The sequence below is a fragment of the Myotis daubentonii genome, chromosome 6 (genome assembly GCF_963259705.1).
Source record: "Myotis daubentonii chromosome 6, mMyoDau2.1, whole genome shotgun sequence".
Classification (NCBI taxonomy): Eukaryota; Metazoa; Chordata; class Mammalia; order Chiroptera; family Vespertilionidae; genus Myotis; species Myotis daubentonii.
This window is the reverse complement of record NC_081845.1, coordinates 31,777,866-31,801,008: the sequence shown is the minus strand read 5'-3', so window position 1 is coordinate 31,801,008 and position 23,143 is coordinate 31,777,866. Positions and strand designations below refer to the sequence as shown.

The following is a 23,143-nucleotide window of genomic DNA, read 5'->3' as shown; positions in this document are numbered from 1 at the left end:
AGTCTATTCACTGAGCAAAACTGGCTAGGGCTCTCTTACCATTTTTGATGGAAACAGACTACAGTAATAATTGTTTTAGTGAAGAATTGTTGTGAAAAGTGAAGATAGCGTCCAGCATTTGTTCTGCAGCAGCCATTTGTAGAGGCAATGTGCACTCAGGCGGTGTAAGAGAGGCCCCACCAAGCTCCCTCCTGGGAACCACACAGTATCTCAGCATCAAGGCCTGTCATCGCTCTGTGAGCATCTACGCTTCATCTCCATTTGTTTTGTGCATTCCTGCTTTCACTACAGGTCAGTGTTATTTTAGGTTGTATATGTTGTTTAGCATGATTTGGTAAGTTAATTTTTGGGTCTGGGTCAGCTCAAAAGTTTTTCCATATAAATTGATGGTTATTGCTTCTTCGCTTTCCACCATTTGGCTTAGGAAAGGTTTCATAGGAATGCTCTACCTCGAGCTAATGGGAGCAACCTGTATATAAACACTTAAACCTCTAGGGCAGGTTTGGCAGTGAAAAGAAAATTAAAAGATATTGGTTTGATATGGGAAATGCTAATAGACTTGTAGGGCAATACCAGATGGTATTTAGGTAATAGTTTGGAGGCAGTAGATTGAATTACTAACATTCTAGCAGTTTTTTAAAAATATGTAACTCTAACCTATATCATCCACATTTCTACCTCTTCCATACAAGCATAAACACACAGCTTGGAGAATAAAATAAAAACAATGGTGGCTTCATATATTCATTTTTGAATACAAAATCCTGTACAAAGAAATGGGTAGTTCATATAATTTCACATGCATATGAAGCCTGTTCCTTAAATTGCACAGTTGTCATATATATATACATTATATATATATATATATAATTTCAGTGAGGGAGAGGGAGAGAGAGATAGAAACATCAATGATGAGAGATTATCACTGATTGGCTGTCTCCTGGCATGCCCCATACTGTGGATTGAGCCCAAAACCCAGGCATGTGCCCTGACCAGGAATCCAACTGTGACCTCCTGGTTCATAGGTTGATGCTTGACCACTGAGCCATGTCGGCTGGGCAAATTGTCCATTCTTGAACACTGGCTAAAGTGAGCAATAATAAAACATTCACCCTATGTGAATGTAAATGTACATTTTTAACTCTGAGCTGAATAATTCCAGCTATTAATATTAGGAAAGTTAACTGATTTAGCAAGTGAACTAATATATGTACCAAGAAGGTCAAAATCATAGGCAGTGTTATTAAATGTAGTAAAAAATAAAGATAATTCAAAGTGGTTTTTCTCATAGATGGATAACAGTATGGCTATTACCAAAGGGGAAGGGGGGGATTTGGGAGAGATAGTAGATGGTTAAGGGGGAATAAATGGTGATGTTAGGAGACTTGACTTGAGGTGGTGAACACCCAATGCAATATACAGATGATGTATTATAGAATTATAATTATAATTATAATTTCATTGGTTAATGAAATTTAACCAATGTCACTCCAATAAATTTAATAAATAAATCATGAGGGGATTGGGTAATGGCTATATGCATTATCTTAAGTGGTTTCATGGGTGTACACAGATATAGAAAACTTACCATACTGTAAATAAGTGTAAGTTCTTGTATGTCAATATACCTCAATACAGCAGTTTAAGAAATAAAAAGGCCAAATGTTACCTGTTAAGAACTTCAAAGTGTTCATAGGCAGCAAAATATCAGACATATGTCATAGCAATATCTTTAATGATACAGCCCCCTAGGGCAATGGAGACTAAGGAGAAAATACACAAATGGGACTACATCAAAATAAAAAGCTTCTGAACAGAAAAAGAAACCAACAAAACAAGAAAGCCCATTGCATGGGAGAACATATTTGCCAATGTTATCTCCGATAAGGGTCTAATCTCCAAAATTTATAGAGAACTCATACATCTTAACAAAAGGAAGATAAACAACCCAATCAAAAAAAATGGGCAAAGGACTTAAATAGACACTTTTCGAAAGTGAACATACAGAAGGCCAAGAGACATATGAAAACATGCTCAAAGTCACTAATCATCCGAGAGATGCAAATCAAAACAATGAGATACCATTTCACACCTGTCAGAATGGCTATCATCAACAAATCAACAAACAAAAGTGCTGGTGAGGATGTGGAGAAAAAGGAACCCTCGTGCACTGCTGGTGGGAATGCAGACTGGTGCAGCCGCTGCGGAAAACAGTATGGAGTTTCCTCAAAAAGTTAAAAATGGAACTCCCACTTGACCCAGTGATCCCACTTCTAGGAATATATCCCAAGAAATCAGAAACCCCAATGAGGAGGAATATATACACCCCTATGTTCATAGCAGCACAATTTACAATGGCTAAGATTAGAAACAGCCCAAGTGCCCATCAGCAGATGAATGGATTGAAAATCTGTGGTACATCTACACAGTGGAATACTATGCTGCTGTAAAAAAGAAAGAACTCTTACCATTCATAACAGCATGGATAGACATGGAGAGTATTATGCTAAGCAAAATAAGCCAGTCAGAGAAAGATAAGTATCACATGATCTCACTCATTTTTGGAATATAATGAACATAAACTGATGAACAACAATAGATCCAGAGAGGGAAGGCAGCAGATGGGAGGGACAGTAAGACATCAACCAAAGGACTTGTGTGCATGCATATAAACATAACCAATGGACACAGACAGCAGGGGGGTGAGGGCATGTGCTAGTGGGTGGGGGTGGCCAGGAAGAGGTCAATGGGGGAAAAAGGAGAAGTATGTGATACTATATGTAATACTTTAAACAATAAAGAATTTTAAAAAAACCTTCAAAGTGTTGATTGTAAAGGAAGACCAATAAATAAATGAGGGGAAAAAAGTGTTTTTTAAATTTTAAAAGTATTATGTTGCCAATTGGAAGGCTCCTTTTGATTTCAGTGACAGTGCAGGGAATATACTGATAGGTTTAAAATGAAACTGTACCATAAAAATGTAAACCTTATCTAAAAAACCCAAGTCAGCTTTGACCAACACCCACAATTCTAGCCTTTACTTGAGGTAATTGCAATAAGGAATTTGGTATTTATCTTTCTGAATGGCTCACACAGCCTTTAATTTTTAACACACATTTTTATTTAAATGCTACTATACTGCTGCACAGTATCTCCTTGTATGGGTATTGTTAAAGAGCAAACCACAGGCCCCAAATACCATCACTTATGCTAAAGCCTATGACACCAAACTTAGATTTAATACCTGACCTATTGCTGTTTCAGTCCCTCTCAGAAAGGTAATCTTTGTTAACCACTCCGAAATTCTCTGGTCAATGAGGTAATGTGTGACCTGTGCCTTCTCATCCCCAACCCCCATCTCCCATTGAAAAACGAGGCAATTTGCATATAAAAAACTCTGGCTATCCACCACTCCCCCAAAATGTCTTGGTCTAAAAATGATCCTTTCTCTTCTTTTGTTAATAGCTCCCTTTCTTATTAAAACTGTCCCTTGTTTATAGCCCTTTGGAGAACTCTTCTACTTGCTCAATGGGATGCTGCTGGACTCATGATTGTTTAATACAGACAATTAGACCTTCTAATTTACTTGGCTAAACTTTGTTTTTTAATAACACACACTTGTGCATTTTATTTTCCCCCTACAGCTAAGCATTTAGTTATTGTTATTTACTATTGCTACTGTTAACTTTCGTTTTTCTGCATGTATATGCAAGTGATGGGCTTCTCTATATTCTCCCTTGTACACATAAGCAAATGTTTATCCTGGGTTGATAGTAACGGAAAATACAAATTAAAAATAAGGCTTAATTCTCCCTGTTGAAAATAAGGGAAGAGACTTTATCCACCCCTGCCTCCTCCCCACCCTTTCTGATAGTATTTCATTTGAAACTTGTAGGTTCTTTCTCTCTTTATGTATGTAAATTGGTTTGAAAGCTAAATAAGCCTCTGCCAGCTTTCTCAAGGACCTTGAATACATGTCAGAAAAGGTCAAAGAGTTACTTAAAAATGTAACATCCTATATAATAAAAGGGTAATATGCAAATTGTCCCCTTAACCAGGAGTTCGACTGGAGTTCGGCCAGGGCGCAGGGCAGGCCTGTCAACCACCCAAGGCCCCTCCCCATGGCCATGCACGAATTCATGCACTGGGCCTCTAGTGTAAACGTATTTGTGATTCCCAGGCAAAGCTCAGTTGGTGAGAAGAATGAGCTCCATTTTACAGACCATGACTACTATTTATTCCCAGATCAAGTATAATTCTGTGTCTCTCAGATCAAGTGTAATTCTGTGCTAGCTTTTTTTTCCTGCTATTAATAAATGCATGGATCATTCATATCCAAGTTCATAATAATGTATAAGACATTTTTTTTCATACCTCATTTCACATTAGCTTTGGATTATGTCACAAACACCTTTAAATATCCCTCTGAAAAAGAGAAGTTGCACCTTTCACATGATTATCATTAATTCTTTAACAATAAAAGTAAAAGTAAACAGACAAAGTTTTCTAAGGCATAAAAATATACCCCATATTACCTGGTAGAGCTACATTAATTCAAAACAAAGACATCAGTCAAAATATTTATTCTGTTCTTAATTGGATTGAATGGTAATACAAATATTGTGAGCCAGATGTATCTTCCTCGTGTATTATATTTTAAGTGGCCAGAACTTTATATAAAACCACACGACCTTGTTTCTCTCACAATTCATACTATGGAAACTTGGAACTAATCTTTGAATAACTTCTTTCCTTGACCATGACTGTTATAGATCTGATAAAACTAGCTCCAGTTAGAAGTTTTGAGGGGGAAAACCTTGCTAAACAGAAACTTCAAGCCTTATGTGGCTAACAGTCTAAAAGCCTCCCTCAAAAGTGAAGATAAAATACAAAAATATAGGCTCGTACAATTACTCTAAGACTGCTGGGAAAGTTTATTACCACCCCAGTGCTTACACTAAGAGCCACAACTTGAAACTCGTACCAAATCCTGAGCATTGTCATTTTCAAAGATGTTAAGAAGGATGTAAACATTATCCTGCACCTGATGGCAGCAGCCACAACAAGAGAGGTCCAAGTGCTCACTCTAAGGTGTAGAGCCATGCTCAGGATAGACACCGACACCCACTTCAGCTAAGGCTCCCCGAGTGCCTTCACGGTCACGTTAAGCACAGCTCTGGGAAGATCACAGAGCAGGGCATCCACCACCTCAATCCTTTCTCAGGAATTTGCTCCAAATGGAGAAATCAAGTCAGGCTGCATCTGGTGTGCAGGAGAGGAGTTGAAGCCACGTCAGCAACACTGGGATTTGCTCTCTGCTGGCAAGGCCTTCTCGTGCAGTTTAATTCTGTCCCCATCGTTGTCTTCATTGGGAAAGCTTTGCTGGTTCATGAGAATGTTCTCCACCAGGAAGCGGGCTGCTTCCTCTATGTTGATGTTGTCCTGTAGAGCAGAAATAAGGAACAGGATCAGTTCTGAGGATTAATCCACAGAATAACACTTGAAGAATATTCACAGGAACTAGGAAAGTTCCTCAGTGGGGACACTGTAAATACCCAGCTATCAGCTTCTCCAACACTACAGTGTTAGCCAAGAGTTCAGTGCTACTGAGTAATGTGGCTATGGAACCCTCCTCTTTTTACAAAAGATCACCCTTTTGAATGTTCCTATTTTAAACTTTTTGCCACTGAGGTTCAAAAAACTATTTTGATGGTTGCAAATAAATATTCACCCCCCTCTGGGTTGCCACTCACATAAATGGAAGCAATGAAATGAAAAACATCCCTGCCCTTGAACATCTAATTCAAGTATTCTGGATACATTATGAAGAAAAAGGTCAAGGGGCCACACCATATTAAAATAGGATAAATCCATCATGTTGCTCCCCCATCTTTGAGTGATGCCAGAGGGGTTCTTGGCTCCGCACAGGTAAGAATTCAAGACATGAGCCAGACAGAGAAGATGTTAACATGGAAAAGCAGGTTTTATGAGCAGAGAGGACAAGCACGAAAAGCCACTCCACAGAGTAGTCTTGTTTCCTTTTCTTGTGGAGTCTCACGAGAGAAGGAGAAGAGACTCCAACCATCTCTAGAGGTTAAGCTTATATCTGTTATATCTGGTTATAGTTTCTATGGAAAATTGCTGCTATGCGGAAATAGAGAGTGGGAAAAAGTTGGGATTAACTTTAACCATTACTAGGTATATTTTGTGGCCTTGTGCTTTCCCTTTAAGGCAGCGGTTCTCAACCTGTGGGTCGCGACCCCTTTGGCGGTCAAGCGACCCTTTCACGGGGGTTGCCTAAGACCATCCTGCATATCAGATATTTACATTACGATTCATAACAGTAGCAACATTACAGTTATGAAGTAGCAACGAAAATAATTTTATGGTTGGGTCACAACATGAGGAACTGTATTTAAAGGGCCAGAAGGTTGAGAACCACTGCTTTAAGGTATGGGTGAACGGTAATGTACGAGTGAGGAGCTAATCATCAATCCTTGCAGGAGTTTTCCCTGTCCAGAGGCTCTTCCTGGTCTGCTTAAACCTCTGGTCAGCCGAGTTCCATGTCAGGCAGCACGAGACAGGCCCTGGACTTAGTTGATTTATATAGTCCTCATGCCCCCTCTCCTGTATTATTAGTGTGAATTATTAATTTTAGATGTCATATGTAAATTGACCTGAAACAATGTTGTAGGTGTGATGTCCATTAACACTATCCTAAGGAATCACTACCTATCACATTTGTGTAATAGATTTATAAGTTGTCATCAAGTAGACAATCAGTAACACATAGCAAAATCTGTGATTTTTAAAATATTTAACTTAATATTTTAAAATAATTGTATTTACAAAATCATTGCAATAATAGTAAAAATTCCTAAACACCCTTCAACCATATTCCTCAAATGTTAAACATCTTAGATAAATGCAAAATCAGGAAATTAGATAATAGTATTATCAGCATTATTCTATCAACCTTATTCAAATTATACCAACTGTCCAGGTGAGCAGCTGAATTTTGTGGTCATGTCTCCTTTAATCTGGAACAGTTCCTTAGACTCCTTACTTTCATGAACTTGACATTCTCAGAGAGTACTGGCCAGAGAATATCCCTTAATTTGGGTCTGCTTGATGCTTCCTTGTCATTAAGTTCGTTATGCATTTTGGACAGGAATATGGCATGAGTGATGTCTTTGTCAGTGTATGAGGCCCAATTGCTTAAAGTTCTATCTCTCAGGTTTCTCCCTGAAAAAGTCCTCTTCTTCCCTATGTCCTTAGTAAGGAAAATATGTAAATATTCTGTTTCACCATACTTTTTTCCATTAATTTTAGCTGCAATCAATTCTTCCCTAAAACAATTATTGTTGTAGTGTTTAATGGTGATTTTCTATTTCCATAATTCCTTCTACATTTATCAGCTATAATTCTACAATTCTCTTCTCTACCACTTATTTATTCATATCACGGATTATTATTTTATTCTGTTTACATAATATTACAATGTTATTTACTTTGTTGCTCAAATTGTCTTAGATAAGGGGGCTCCTATAGGCAGGCTCCTGTGCCTTTGTGATATGTCTCCATCACACTTTGTGTTTCTTACTTTCTGGCACCACAAAATATCTCAGGCATGTCTTCACTTGCTTGTCCCATGGTCCTGAAACCAGTCATTTCTCCAGGAAACCCTGGTTCTTTTTATTGGAGAACAGCAGCATTTAAAATTACTGAGAACTCTGTAAGCTATTGGTTCTGTGGTGTCATTGCTTCTAAGCCCTCTCAACAGACATTCAGTAGATACTTGTGTGTATCCATATGCACATTGCGATCTATTTCTACGTTTACCTCTCTGTTTAACCTCCAGTGGACACTATTTTCCCCCATGACTCCATTATCACTCAATGTTATTCTGATCATAAGAGGCACCAAACAATCTTCCACTTTTAGAGTGAGTTCTGGGTGAAACTAAAAACAACCTGGTAGTACGTAGGTGATTAGTAAGTACAATGCTTTTTTAAAATATATAAATAGGAAATTCACAGAAGGCATACTAAAACCAGGAATTGTGCTAGGATTACACCAAACTTATGGTTTTGAGTTTGTTTGTCATCACAGAATTTCTCAAACATAAGTCTGATTGCTATTTGACCTCTAAAGTGAAACTTCCAACACACATAAACAAGCACCCTTCACCCTCCAATACTTTGTGCTTGGGATTTTCACCTTTGCTTTCTTGCATATCTAGGCTGTTAAGACTTTCAAAAGTCACTTGTGTGTGTGTTTATTTTATTTATTGGTTTGAGAAAGAGAGGAAGGGAGAGAGGGATAGAGCAGTGATGGCGAACCTTTTGAGCTCAGCGTGTCAGCATTGTGAAAAACCCTAACTTAACTCTGGTGCCGTGTCACATATGGAAATTTTTTGATATTTGCAACCATAGTAAAACAAATATTTATGTTTTTGATATTTATTTTATATATTTAAATGACATTTAACAAAGAAAAATCAACCAAAAAAATGAGTTCACATGTCACCTCTGACACGCGTGTCATAGGCTCGCCATCACTGGGATAGAGGGAGGGAGGAAGGGAGGGAGAGAGAGAAACATCAACTTATTCCACTTATTTATGCATTCATTGGTTGATGCTTGTATGTGCCCTGACCAGGGATCGAACCTGCAACCTTAGCATATTGGGACAACACTCTAACCAACTGTGCTACCACACCATGAAGGATCAAAAAAACATTTTATCCAGCTTCCCATATGGGTCAAAGAAAAATTCTCACTCTACTATTCATGAATAAACATGTCACAAATACTGATACTTTCTTCTTGTTCAAATTATTTCATACAGTTAATATAAAACTTGTCAAATATCATCCAAATTCATTCTCTGACTTTTTCAATGCCTTTGCTAGCCTTGCACATGAACTACATCTTCACCAGGGACATGGTCCTAGGTTTGTTAGCCTTCTGGAAAAATTTAAAAAATGCTTGTGCTTCATCCCATAAACTCTAGGAGCATGAGACTTCCTTTAAAGACTCAGCTCACAGAAAATGGCATTTGTTATTTACTCTGAATAAGAGCTCATTTTCATTTTAATGTGAAATCTTTCCTGTTCACCTCCCACAAACCAATTTTGAAAGCATTAAGCATTGCTGCTGTTGACTGAACTTTTTTCCAGGCTTCCAACCAGCACTCACCTAAGTCCACCTAAATACTTTATATTTACAAGCTCACAGCAGGGCGGATACTCAGGCAAAACAGATCTCACCTTTGCGGAGGTTTCAAACCATCCAGTGAAGCCATGTTCTTTGCAGAACTGGTCCATCTGGGCAGGAATCTGGCTGCCTTCCTTTTTCTGGTCACATTTATTAGCTAAGAGAACAGCAGGAATAGGGCCGCCACTTGGAAGATGGACTTTACTATCCAGGTCACTTTTCCATTTTAAGACGGCCTCAAATGTGGAACCTCTCGATATATCAAAGACTACAAAAGCACCAACAGCTTCTTTATAGTAGACTCGGGTCATGTTGCCAAACCGCTCCTGCCCTAGAAAAAAATATAATAAGAGGTTAAACATTCCTAATTTAAACAGGGTCGCAATTTAGATATAACCCCTCTGACCCTAAGAATAATGCTGTAAACACATATCTCCCATTCCACAGCAACATAAACTGTGAGATTAAGGACATACACACAGAGCTGACTCACAAAGCAGAGTGGCTGATCATGTGGCCTGAGTACACAAGTAACTCATTTTTGTTCTGCCCCTGTACAACACAGTCTCCATAACCATCAAGGTCAGTACTTAAAGTACAGAGTCCATCACTTTCCTCTCCCCTGGGTCTAAGAGAAGAGAGCTACTAAAGGAAAAAAAGAAAGCTGGGAATAGAGGAAGAAGAGACAAGAATAGGAGAAAATGAAGTTTGCAGGAAGAAGATAAGTATAGTGGGTTAAATGCTAACGAAAAAGATTAGGACTGGACATGAGATAAAAGATTTCATGCTCAAAATTTATCTTTCCTTCACATCTCCACCGGATTTTGACTCGATATACAAGATTGCTCTTTTTTAAGAAGGCAGACACATGCAAACCTATTACTTTAGAACAAAAAGTGGCACCATGGTTGTGCTATTAAGAGAAGGATCAAATTACAGAGTTCTTCAAATATTGTACATTTAAAATAATTTAAAGGTTAAAAATTTGGGGGAAAAAATATCTACTGCTTACCATATCATATAGGACTTTGCAAAGCATGCTCTTACTATCTGATATCACACTATTCTTGGAGTAGAAAGGTCCTTATCTTCATCTGACAGATGAAAAAACACAAAGAGCTGCTTGACCAGGATTCAGTAGCAATGACTAACGAAGATGGGACTCGAACCTGGGTCTCCTGACTCCCACACACCTATGGAAATATGATGCCAGCCATTCTGAACTTGCAGTTGCCTTGACTTTTAAAGCTTATATCTTCAATCGGCCAAGTTACTGAGTAGAGGACTAAGAAAACATGAGTGGCAATCAACACTAATCTGAGATTTATAACTCTGACCAATGTTAAAAACACTGCGATAGGACATTTTCCAGTAAAACACATGATGAAAAACATGCTTTATCTACATTTTATTGATAGTAACAAAAGCAAAGCTACCCTGAATTAATATATTTCTACTTCAAATTCTACTATGCCATTATGTAATTTTAGATATTGCTTGATGGAATAATGGAAGGATAAAATAAGTTTAGTCCCCAAAAATCTTTATTATCCTGAGATTCTACTTTCCACAAATACCTAAGTGAAATTCCTGCAATGCTGAATGCTCCTGGGTTGTGTCCTATGACAGGAGAGGACTGGGCAGAGAAGAAAGCCACAATTATTCACTACAAAGACAGCTGCATAAGTACTGTTTTGTGTGGTGTGGGTCTGTTAAAAATTAAAGTTTACAGCAATATGGAAACTCAGCAGGACCTGGGAGATCTTCCTCCTTTTTATTTCATTTTATTTTATTGATTTCAGAGAGAGGAATGGAGGAGAGAGGGTTAGAAACATCAATGATGAGAGAGAATCATTGATCGGTTATCTCCTACACACTCCTTATTGGGGATCCTGCCCAAAACCCTGGCATGTTTCCCTGACCAGGAATCGGACCATGACCTGCTGGTTCATGGGTGGACACTCAACCATTGAGCCACACTGACTGGGTGAGAGATCTTCCTCTTAATAGGTCTGAGGAAGTAGTTCAGATGGTAGGAGAACTCTTTAAGCAGCACCACCTTCTTTGACCAGTCCTGTGGCTATTTCTTAGTGGAGGGAGGAGAACACTTTCATGCTTTTCTGACAAAACACTTAGGTGGACAATATTATAACTGAAAGACAACAACCTGTATTATCTAGCCAAACCTCTCTTATTTTGTAGCTGAGAAAATAAAACCCCAGGGAAATAAAGTTCTTCAAATATCCTAGGCTGGTTGGTTATCTAGTGTGCTATCTGATCTGTTAGCCAAATATTTTCTGGGTATACACTGATCCATATGTCCCCATGTTTCCCAACAGACCCAAGGCAGTAAGTACCATAGCACAGCCCTAATACAGGCCAGAGATGCCTTCTCTTATGATTTTAATCACTGGTTTCCTTTAGTTTGTTAAGGTTTGTCTCAATAGTTTATGTTCATACCCTACTTACTAAATAATCTAAATGTTTCTTAATGTTGTTTGAAACTAAAAATATAAATTTCACAATGACAAATCAAATCAAGCACTAGGACAATTGGTGCCTACTTTTCCAAGTATAAGTGCTTAGTTTTTCCCACACACTGAGTATCACTGAGCTACATATTCTTGCTCAAGGTGATTGTATGAAAATGCATAATTTCTAGTTAGTGCATGTAAAACCGTTTACAAAAATCCTTAAATCTCAGTGTGCACTTCAGAGATGAAGCTCTTCTAACAAGCTGATATGGTTGGCGGCTGATAGATCAAGACCCAAACTTTAAGTCCAATCATTGGTTCTAAAAGGATGATTATATGTCCATTTAACACTTTATACAGCTTGATTTAGGTAATAATGTGATGTTGTAATGTGTCTTGGGTTTTACATGTAGGAGGGCTATAATTCGTAACCACATGAGTATTTTTTCTATTTTTAGGCATCAAGTTTATGACTCATTGTGCTACTAATTTATCAAGCTATTATAAACTTGCCCCAGCATTACACTCTAGTATTTAACATGTTAGAATTATAGGTACTGTTAAAAGTAAAAAAAATTCTTAAACAACTACCATAATAGTAACCAATAAAGCAATGTGAGAATAGAATGTACTGCTACTTGCACATTCCCCGTCCCCTGCACTGACTTGCATAATTTTCCATAAAATAAGTGTATTATTCTCAGTAAAAGAAGTTTAAAAGATAATGCATCAAATTAGCACCATCTGAGTGTAAATTTGATATGCACTGAATTTCAGTTTAATACTGTACTACCAAGAAGGTAAAAGGAGTTACATGTTATAACACAATTCCATTCATTTCTCTGATTTTCTTATTTTTTAATGTGTTTTTATTTATTTTTTTTAGAGAGAGAGGAAGAGTGAGGGATATATAGAGAGAAACATGAGATGAGAAGGAAACATCATTGATAGGCTGCCTTCTGCGTGGTCCTTACTGGGGACTGAGTCCACAACCCGGGCATGTGTCCTGACTAGGAATGGAACCGGTGACCTCTTGATTCATGGGTCAACACTCAACCACTGAGCCCTATGTAAAATGACAGGGGGATAACATAGCAATGAAACCTTTGATGCAGAAATATCTGGGCCCATGCCCTCTCCCTGCAATTCGGTGAAATAACAGCTGTCCTCAACTTTAGTATAAATCAGATCACCCATGGGACTTGGTAAATTGCAAATTTCCAGGCCTCACCTCTGGGAATTCTAATTTGCTAAGTATGGAGGATTGCTAATTACCTACCCCAATATCCCATCACAGAATTTTATTTGGAGAAGCAATATCAAATTTTTTTAAAAGCCCTAGATTCCCTAGCTGGCCTCGCAGCAAGGCATGTACATTTGATTGAACCATAAAAACATGGAATATGGCCAAGGAATAGCTGAGTGGTGAAACATCAGCTTTAGTCCATTAAAACTTCATAGCTCTGCTCACCAACCTTGGATGGCCCAGCCACATACTTACTAGGTGAGATAACTGACTTCATGGTGATGTTTGGCACTTGAAGCCAAGTCTGTTGATACAGTTTGATGCTAAATAATCTGCATTTTAAGCACCTCCCATGAGGTGGCACCATATAGCCACACACACACACACACACACACACACACACACACACACACACACACAAACCCTAATAGATTTAGCTTAATTTCAAGAAGCAATTTAAAAAAATCACTGCATAAGATGCTTAAGGCAAATATCCGGATAGAAGTTAATGTAAAGAATGGGAAGAAGAGAATGTAAGGTGATCTATCAGTTAGAAAGACCAACAGAGATCCTTAAATTAACCCCCTGTTAGGCATTTATTTTTATGTGGTTCATCTCATTCAAAAGAAGAGTGAGGAAATTACAGATTCCTAGTCTCCTGGATTGCAAAAAGTCAAAAAGCTTTTTTGACAATATAGTTGAATAAAATTCTAAAGCACTTTTTTTTCTTGAACTTGTATGTCCTCCAGAAATTTCCCTACATTTATGCTTTCACTATTTTTACCATTCAAGAGAAGATCTCTACAATCATAATACAACTTAAACTTGTCAACTTACCCACTATCTATTAGGTAAGCATTGTTTAAGTGTGAAATCCTTACTATTTTAAGAATATGCTATTTTGGGGTTACAAATCTAAGGCCTTCAAAGTCTTCCTCTTTGCAAGTATACTTTCAATCTACTTTAATAAATGCCTAGAAATATATATTAGTCATGCTTTTTATTTTCTACACTAGGGGCCCGGTGCATGAAATTCGTGCACTGGGTGTGTGTGGGGGGGAGTGTCCCTCAGCCCAGCCTGCCCCCTCTCACATACTGGGAGCCCTCAGGCGTTGACCCCCAACACCCTCCAATTGCAGGATCGGCCCCTTGCCCAGGCCTGACGCCTCTGACCTGCAGCTGCAGCGACCCCGCGATCGTGGGCTCCGCTTTAGGCCCAGGCAAGGGACCCCTAGCTCCTGGGACTGCCAGCTTCGACCGTGCCCAGCTCCCATCGCTGGCTCCACCCCTACTTCCTGCTATCACTGGCCAGGGCGGAAAAGGCACCTGATTCTCCGATCATGGCTGGGGGGCAGGGCAAAGGCGGCCCCAGGGCCGCCTTTGCCCTGCCCCCCAGTTCTTAGCTCCCCCCTGGGTTTCCGATCACTGTCAGTGGCAGGGGGCTTCTTCCTGCTTTCCCTTTCGCCTCCTTGCATTGTGCCTACATATGCAAATTAACCGCCATCTTGTTGGCAGTTAACTGCCAATCTTAGTTGGCAGTTAACTGCCAATCTTAGTTGGCAGTTAATTTGCATATAGCCCTGATTAGCCAATGAAAAGGGTAGCTCCTATGCCAATTACCATTTTTCTCTTTTATTAGTGTTGATTTTATGAAGCTTTGACATCTTAGGGCCTTGTGGACTTAAGGGAAGGACTGACCCTCCCAGGGTTAGCTAGTTCTTAGAGACAACTTGCTGAGAGTATGTCTTTGATATGTAAACCAACCAATGCAGAGTCCATACCCTCCATCAGCCTCCTGTTTGCAGGCTCCTGCAGTCTAGGACTCTATCCTCAGGCCCTAAATCACCCCATAGCCAGCTATTAGACAACTAGGGACCACCCTATAGCCCCACCCAATGAAATCTTTCCAACTACCCAAACTTAAGTTTGCTCAGCTTGTCTATGCTGCCTTGCGCATCCCCTCCTACAAAAACCACAATCAAGGCTCTTGCCCATGCTTTCCCCTCACTCATCTTGCCACCTGACCAAGGAGGTCCTGCAGGCTGAGGCCTGCTCCCTCATCTTGGGAACCCTAAGTAACAAACTTTTTTACAATGGCTATAGTCTCCTGATGTGTAGACCCCATCATACCTGAATAAAAATGAAGTCCTGGGAACACTTAAAAATAGAATAAGAATCATTAAAATTCCACATCAAAAGCTTAAGAAAATTGAAAGATCAGGATAACACATAGGTGATGGATAAAAGTTCTCCTAAAATATATCTGAAAATAACACTGCATCTCTAGACTAATGCATGGCTTTACTGGTTTAATCAGTGATGTCACAGAGGCGACCAGATAAGCATCTACTACCTTGCTTTTCCTGGGTGTGTTCTGCAACCATATACCATCAAACAGTTTTGTTATCGTCAAAAGCCCATAGTTTGGAAATGCACACACACAGAAATGATAGAGCCAAACAAAAAAGTATCTACCTTGGAAGTAATAATTAAGAGAAGTATAATAACTGAACATTCTGGATAATAACATAAAGAGATGATCATTATAATGGGTATAAAATATGAGCCATACACTTTAATATAAGAATGACCAGAACATTTGCAAATTTAGACAAGGGTTTATACCACTGTTATATCACCAGTGAACCCCAAATCGGACATATTATTAATAGCTGACTGTTTTCATATCTCAGTCATGAGACCTGTCTCTGTATAGTGCTACTGATACCTATGTTTTCTTGGTCAAGTTACTACACCTCACTGTATTTAGACTATGGGATCTCCAAAAGTTTAAAATTTAATTCAAACAATAGAATGATTAGGCAAATGGTTGGGAGCAAAGTCAAGTTTAGTACTTTTTACCAGTTGTCTGTCTATACACCTAACCTGAGCATCTTTTTGCTTGGGTTAACTGAGGCAGCTAAGAATGGTAACGTATTTAAATAAATAAATAAATAAATAAATAAATAAATAAATAAATAAATAAATAAATAAATAAGGAAAGGCAATAGATATATCATTGTCAAGGAATTTCAATATGGGTAACACATATGTTATCATGCTGACCATCCTGTCCTGCCTGTACAATTGTGAATGCACAGTGCAGACTGGGGTGCCCAAAAGTGTCTCAGGACTCAAATATTGAGGAAGATTAAAAGATGTAAAATGAGACAATAAGCTTTGCTTGTAATTCAGTAAAGCAGTTGAACCTGAGTAAGACTGAGGATGGCAAAATTGTACAGGAGTCAGATGTAGTAAATATTTTTAAAATCCCTATAAATGAGTTATAAGTAATTGACCACCAATGAGCCCTTGGAAAGTTACTATAGTTTTCACTGTTTAAAACAGAGACTATACAAACTACATAGACTAAGTCCTCAGAGCCCTGCTTCTTCTTATTTAGAAGAAACTTGAACATTAATAATCCCTGATTTTATTATATTTTGAATATCAAGAATATGTCAGAGGGAATATTCCATATTTTGTTCATAAAGGGTTAAAAGTTATAAAATACGACAAGAACAGGCCAATAGATATAGTAATTGACAATATACAACAACGGTTCTCAACCTGTGGGTGATGACCCCTTTGGCGGTCGAACGACCCTTTCACAGGGGTCGCCTAAGACCATCGTGCATATCAGATATTTACATTACAAGTCATAACAGTAGCAACATTACAGTTATGAATTAGCAACGAAAATAATTTTATGGTTGGGTCACAACATGAGGAACTGTATTTAAAGGGCCAGAAGGTTGAGAACCACTGATATACAAGCTGGAACAAGAAAATCAAGGTCAACATTCAAATTTAGGATGGGAATAAAAAAATACACACTAAATCTAAGTATGGTTTATATAATTTAAAATGTCTTCCAAGCATGCATTTTATGTTTTGGTTAATAATATTTACATGAACTTCAGAGTAGGCTATTGCTGATTTGTTCTATGGCCCAAAGGAGTGTTACTCAGATTTTTATAAAGGAATTTTAATCCCCAAAATGCCATTTGGCATAAGGATTATTTTGGACTAAAGGCATCTTTTTGTTCAATTTATATTAAAATATTTATGTTTTGTCCAGTTGGTATGGCTCAGTGGTTGAATGTTGACCCATGCACCAAGAGGCACATGCCCAGGTTTCGAGCTCAATCACCAATAGGGGCTGTGCAGGAGGCAACCAATTGATTTTTCTCTCTCATCAATGTTTCTATCTCTCTCCCTACTCCCTTCCTCTCTAAAAAAATGAATTAAAAAAATTTTTTAAAAAAAACTATGTTTTGCTACATGGGGTTTCATTTCCTTATGAGGGCTCTTGGGTCATGTAAAACTTATATTAAGTAAATTTCTACTGTTATCTTACATCAATTTGATTCTCAGGACCAGCTGAAAACTCTAGGAGGGTAGAGATAAAAAGCTGCCTCTCCTAAAAATGCAAATCACTTCAATGAATACATGAAGGCTGAATTATATTAGATCTAAATGGACAAAATTTGTTTGTTTGTTTATTTGTAAAGATTTAGCCTAGACCAGCCATTCAACCTACATGGAAAATTCTATAGTTGCTAATAAGCTTGTAATAAGTAGTAAGTCAAATACTACTTCACCTATAATATATAATAAATGAAGATTAGAGACATCTCTTGCTACATCTTAATTTAGTATGCATTTATTAAACTCTCTTTAACACCTTGCCAGAGACTGCAATATCCTATATAATAAAACCCTAATATGCAAATTGACCAAATGGCAGAACAACCAGTCACTGTGATGCGCACTGACCACCAGGGGGCAGACGCTCAATGTAGGAGCTGCCCCCTGGTGGTCAGTGCACTCCCACAGGGGGAGCGCTGCTCAGCCAGAAGCTGGGCTCACTGGCAAGTGCAGCAGTGGTGGTGGGAGCCTCTCCCACCACCGTTGCTGCAGGCGGGCGGTAAAGAACGAGGGGTCCCAGACTGCGAGAGGGCGCCGGCTGGGCTGAGGGACCTCCCCCGCCAGTGCACAAAATTTTGTGCATCGGGCCTCTAGTTTTAATATATTTCAGTATGTGTTGAGCAGCAGTCTCAAAACAGGTATGAGTTAAGAGACAGCAATTGCCTAACACAAAAATTATATTAAACTGCATCTGTATTTTAAAGCCACATTCATTTGATGGGTTAAGAAAGGATTTCCTAAGGCCTGTACCCAAGAGTCACTATTTTTCTTATTTTGAAGAGTTTAGCTAAAATTGCTTGGCCGCATTTACAAAAAGCATTTGGACAACTCCTGCCTGTCACACTTGCCAAAGCTCTCAAGTACAGAGAGTGGACATAATCTCTTTACCACATTTCCTCACTCTAAATTAACAGAAAAATTAGCTCCTAATAACACCACACCTTAAGTAAGTCATATCAAGTGGCCAGCTCTACTTACTCTTTTCCAATTAAGGACTATTTCTATCCTTTGAGATTTAAAGACTCAACTTAGTTACTACATAAGGCAAGTATGTTTGGCCACAAGGGAACTTTTTGGAGTGGCCCCCTGTTTGCCTTCATTACATCATTACTACTTAATTCCAATGGTATGAGTTAGGATTCAAACACCCAAACCAAACATAGTTAACGATGTAGCTCTTTAAACCTTAAGTTAAAGCCAAGTTATATTTGTCTCTCATCTCTGAAAACCTTATTTATAAGGTGACCCTAATAATTTCCCATCACCTCATAAGTTTATGTCTAATCTTGTTAATTGCTGGTGTGTATTGTGGGCTGAATGGTCTCTAACATCCAGGAATCCCTTTAAGGAAGAATGAAAAAAGAAGAGGTGATACCCAGGAAGAAAACTCATGTTTTTGCTTTCCCAAGTCTCTAAACATCAGCATTTTTCCTTGAGGCTTAAAAACACAACTATGCTGTATAAATCTTTTATGTGCCTGCACTGGGACCTAATCATAATTTAATAGCTAAATACCACGTTATTTAAATGAAGGCTAATGCAAAGTCAACAAGCCTCCTACGCAGGGGTTTAAAATCACCTTCATGGCATCTACAGCTACACTGAAGATTCCGGGAGAATGAATATCACATGGCACGACCACCGTTAGGATCCAGGACAGTCATACAGCAATACTACTGTTCAGAAGTGTTCTGTGAAATAGCAGGAAGTGTTTCGAAAGAAGCCTCTGGCTTCAAAAGATGACTTTTCAAACGAACTTTTGGTTTTCTGGAACGGAAACACCCAACTGATGATCCCCCTTTCTCTGAGGGACTAATGAACATAAATTTATTCTCATATCTGAAGTTGGGAAGTCTGTTCTTAAGTAAATGAGTACCTGGGTTATAACTTTTCAATACTTTCCCATATGCAATAAGCTTTGGATGAATAGTGCACTACCTAGTGCACAGACCTGCGTCCCCACAGTCCCTGTCCTCTAGCGGCTGGATGACCATAGAAGGTATGGGCTTCGGTTTATGCATTTATAGGATCAAGGATGGCCTCTCCAACGCCGAACATGCTCCCAGGCAAATGCTGAGGTTCTTAGCACCGGTAATAATTGAACAGGGTAGCACTTCCATATTTAAACTTTCCAAAAGTTGACATCTTTTTTAATACCCACATCCCAGCCACCCCACCACCCAGAGTTCACAAATTAGAGCAAGAAGAGGTACCCCTCAGAGAGGGGTGTAATGCTCCAAAATGACAGCTGAAAGCAAATGCCTGGAAAACAGATGGGGGAAGCGGGTGCAGGGGTGGGGCGCTGGTTTAGAGAGAGGAGGAGGAGCAACAAGTTTCCAGAGATGCCTTCCAAAACCTTCCCCTGGGTGGCCTGGCCTAGAACTGAGAGCAGTACTTGCAGAGGCTAGTTTCACTCATGAAGCTGAGTCTGGGATCCCAGGCAGAGGGTGAAAAACCTTCGGGAAAGGAACCTGGTCTCGAGGTTGCTTGTGCCCCTACCTAGAAGTGTAACTTTGGGTAAGTCAGGGACTTCAGTTCTCATCTGGGAAGGTGGAAGCTGAATGGAGCAGCCCGCCCCCCCCCCCCCCCCCCCCCCCCGCCTCCCGGGACTCCTCCTGGTGCTTATGAGCGGGTCCACGTTCCGAGTTCAAACTTCTGGAAAGGCCTCTAGGCTTCCTCACCTGGGGCCAGGCGGGCGCGGAGCGGAGTGGAGGGCTCTTTTCCATCCCTGGGATATGGAAGGCCCTCCGCAGACTGAGCAGAGCATCTCCGCAGGCGCCTGCTCCCTGCACTGACTTCCCCGGTCCCGCCGCTAACTTCCCCAGCTACCGCGCGGCGCACTGTCCTGCCCCACTGGGTCCCCCCGACCGCGTCCCTCCCCCGTGGATTTAGTCTCTGTTCTAACCGTGCCCGGCGAGTCCACGCCGCGGCCGGAGGACGAGCGGAGACCGAGCAGGGTCCCCTGGCCCCTGGGTCCCGGCGGTTGGCGAGCCTGACGGACGCCCCTGCCCCGAGGCCGGTCGGCCGCCCGCCCGCCCGCCGAGGGCTCCCGCGTGTCCGCGCCTCGGGCGCCGCTCACCCGCGATGTCCCACAGCTGCAGGCGCACCAGCGTCCGGCTGTCCCAGCTGAGGACCTTGAGCGCGAAGTCCACCCCGATGGTGGCCCGGTAGTGCTGGGAGAAGAGCTGGTGGACGTAGCGCTTGATGATGCTGGTCTTGCCCACGCCCAGCTCGCCGATGACCAGCACCTTGAAGAGGTGCTCGCGCGTCTCGGGCACCGCGGCGGCGACCGCCCCCCGGCCCAGGTCCCCGGCTCCGCCGCCCGCCATCAGCGCCCGGGCCCCGCTCCTCCCGGCGCCCGGCCCCCGCCCGCCGTCGAAACTTCGCCGAGGCCGCGCCCGCGCCCGCGACGCCGCCTGATCGGTCACAGGACCCGGAACCGGCGGCCGCTCGCAGCCCGTGCGGGGCGGGGAGAGGGCCGGGCTGGCCTGGGGGGCGGTCCGGGCTGGGTGGCCGCGCCCGGGCCCGCGCTCCGCCCGACTCGCGGCAGGTCCTCCCCTCGGGGCGTCGCCAACCCGCCGGGGCGGCCCGGAGCCCGCACGCCCCCTAGTGGCCAATCCACCGGCCGCTCGCTGATGGCAAGGCGAGTCCAGGCGGTTCAAGGTCAGCCTGACAAAGTGCAGAGGCCACTGAGCCAGCTCCTGAAAGTCTGGGTCAGAGCGAGGAGGGTGGGACGCAGGGACATATGGAAAAGCCTTTCAGAGGGAGGGAAGGAGTCCATTAGAGTGGTAGGGTAATGGAAGCAGTGGAATAAACCTCCATCCCGGGTTCTGCCTGCCCTGAGAGAGTCTGACACCTGGAGAGCATGGACTTCGCTCTACCTCTAGGGCCCCCTGTTGTCTGTGAGTATGCTTTTAGTGTGTGTGTGTTTTGTTTTTGCTTAATCCCTTCAACCTATTTCACCCAGCCCCCGGCCCCCTCCCCTCTGACAGCTGTCCGTCTGTTCTCTGTATCTGTGAGTCTGTTTCTATTCTGTTTGTTCGTTTATTTTGTTCATTCAATTCCGTGTAAAGTGAAATCATATGGTATTTGTCTTTCTCTGACTGGCTTATTTCACTTAGCATAATGCCTTTCATGTCTATCCATGATCTCTCAAAAGGTGAGATTTCCTTCTTTTTTTTTTAACAGCTGAATAGTATTCCATTATCTAGATGTACCACAGCTTTTTTATCCTCTTAACTACTGAGGGGCTCCTGGGCTGATTTCAAGTCTTGGCTGTTGTAATGTAAATGGTGCTGCTGTGAACTCGAGGGCCCACCTTAGGTGAGGCGTAAGGGAAGGGCAGGATGGCTCTGAACTTGATAAAGGATGAAGAACGCTTTAGTGTTTAAATGAAGGCGTGAGTTTGAGGAAGACGACAAAGGGACTCATGGGTATTTTACTATTAAGCCTTCGGCTGGTAGAGACTCTGAGATAAATCCTGGGAATTGATTGAAAAGCAGTAGGTAGTACTGAGGGTTTTTATTTGAAAGAAGAAAGTCTTACCTTTCTTGAATGGGGGATGCCCTCCTCCCTACTATTTAGAAACACTGGAAGCTAATACCCTCCGATGTCTTCTTAAATGAACCCAGCTAGCCTCACTCCACCTGGCAACCACTGAAAAGTGTTTTTTTCAGAGCTGGAGGCGTTTTAAAATTTAAAAGTCAAGGTGGGAGTAAAACCTTTATTAGAATAGCTATTGGAAAAAAAAAAACACATGGATTTATCTCTCAGGTTTTATGGCCAACCAGCCTATGATTTTTATGTTCCCCCAACTAGAGAGCCTTTCCAGTGTTCTCCCACTTGGGGGAAGGAACCCTCCAGTTATTGCCCTAAGTGCAGCATATTGTCCCATACATACATATTACCATAGGTTCCTCCTTCTCTAACCCTCCTGGGGCACCACTGACATTAGAAGTAGAATTGTTGTGCTAAAATGACATGAGACAAAGGATTTGAAATTAAAAATGGTCACAACTACCAGTGAAGGCAGGATAATGGCTTGGATCCAGTGTTCCTCAAAATTGAGTGGCAGGGGTTTGTTAGGACAGATTATTAGGCCCCCTCCCAGAGGGGTTCTGATTCAGCAGATCTGGGTGGACCCAGGTAATTTGCATTTCAAACAAGTTCCCAGGTGATGCTGATGCTGTGGGTCTAGGACCGTGGTTCTCAACCTTGGCTGCACATTAGAATCACCTGGGAATCTTTTTAAAATCCTGATTTCTGGGCCTCATCCTCTGGAAATTCTGTTTCTTTGTTATGGGGTGAGGCTACAACATTAGTAACAAAGAAACAGAATTTCCGGAGGATGAGGCCCAGAAATCAGGATTTTAAAAAGATTCCCAGGTGATTCTAATGTGCAGCCAAGGTTGAGAACCAGTGGTCTAGGAGCACATGGTTTGGATCAGTGCTTGCTTCTCAAACTTATAAAGTTCACATGAATCATCTAGGATCTCATAAAATCACAGATTCTGATTCTGATGCGTGGGGTGGGGCCTGAGATGTAGAATTTCAAATCAGTGCCGAGGTGATGTGAATGCTTTGGTTGGCAAGGGTTTAGATTAGAATGTAATAGTTCCCACTTTTCTTTCCTCTCCCATCCCCTTTCCTCTGCCAGGGTTTCCTTTACTTCCCAAATGAACTACTTGACACATTATCTTCACATCAGCTTCCGAAGAACTCCAAACGCAGGCATGCAGTAAGCATAATTTAAACATGAAGGAAAAATACATGCG

At 41.1% G+C, this 23,143-nt stretch overlaps 1 protein-coding gene across 1 annotated transcript; it reads right to left on the bottom strand.

Annotated features, from left to right (window-relative positions):
• Positions 1–4,564: 4,564 nt before the first annotated feature.
• RAB32 (RAB32, member RAS oncogene family) lies at positions 4,565–20,755 on the bottom strand. Its single transcript, XM_059700616.1, has 3 exons — positions 20,449–20,755; positions 9,272–9,549; positions 4,565–5,442 (listed from the first exon to the last, which is right to left on the bottom strand). Exons 1-3 carry the CDS (start codon positions 20,696–20,698, stop codon positions 5,293–5,295), a joined length of 678 nt encoding a protein of 225 aa, XP_059556599.1. The 5' UTR covers positions 20,699–20,755; the 3' UTR covers positions 4,565–5,292.
• Between the last annotated feature and the right edge of the window lie 2,388 nt (positions 20,756–23,143).

Bases quoted from the DNA above. Each gene is read 5' to 3' on its own strand.
- RAB32 (XM_059700616.1), bottom strand. From the start codon at position 20,698: ATGGCGGGCGGCGGAGCCGGGGACCTGGGCCGGGGGGCGGTCGCCGCC. The intron at 9,550-20,448 runs GTGAGCGGCGCC...ATTTTTTTCTAG, and splicing joins GCAGCTGTGGGACATCGCGG to GGCAGGAGCGGTTTGGCAAC. The intron at 5,443-9,271 runs GTGAGATCTGTT...TCTGCTCTACAG, and splicing joins GGTTTGAAACCTCCGCAAAG to GACAACATCAACATAGAGGA.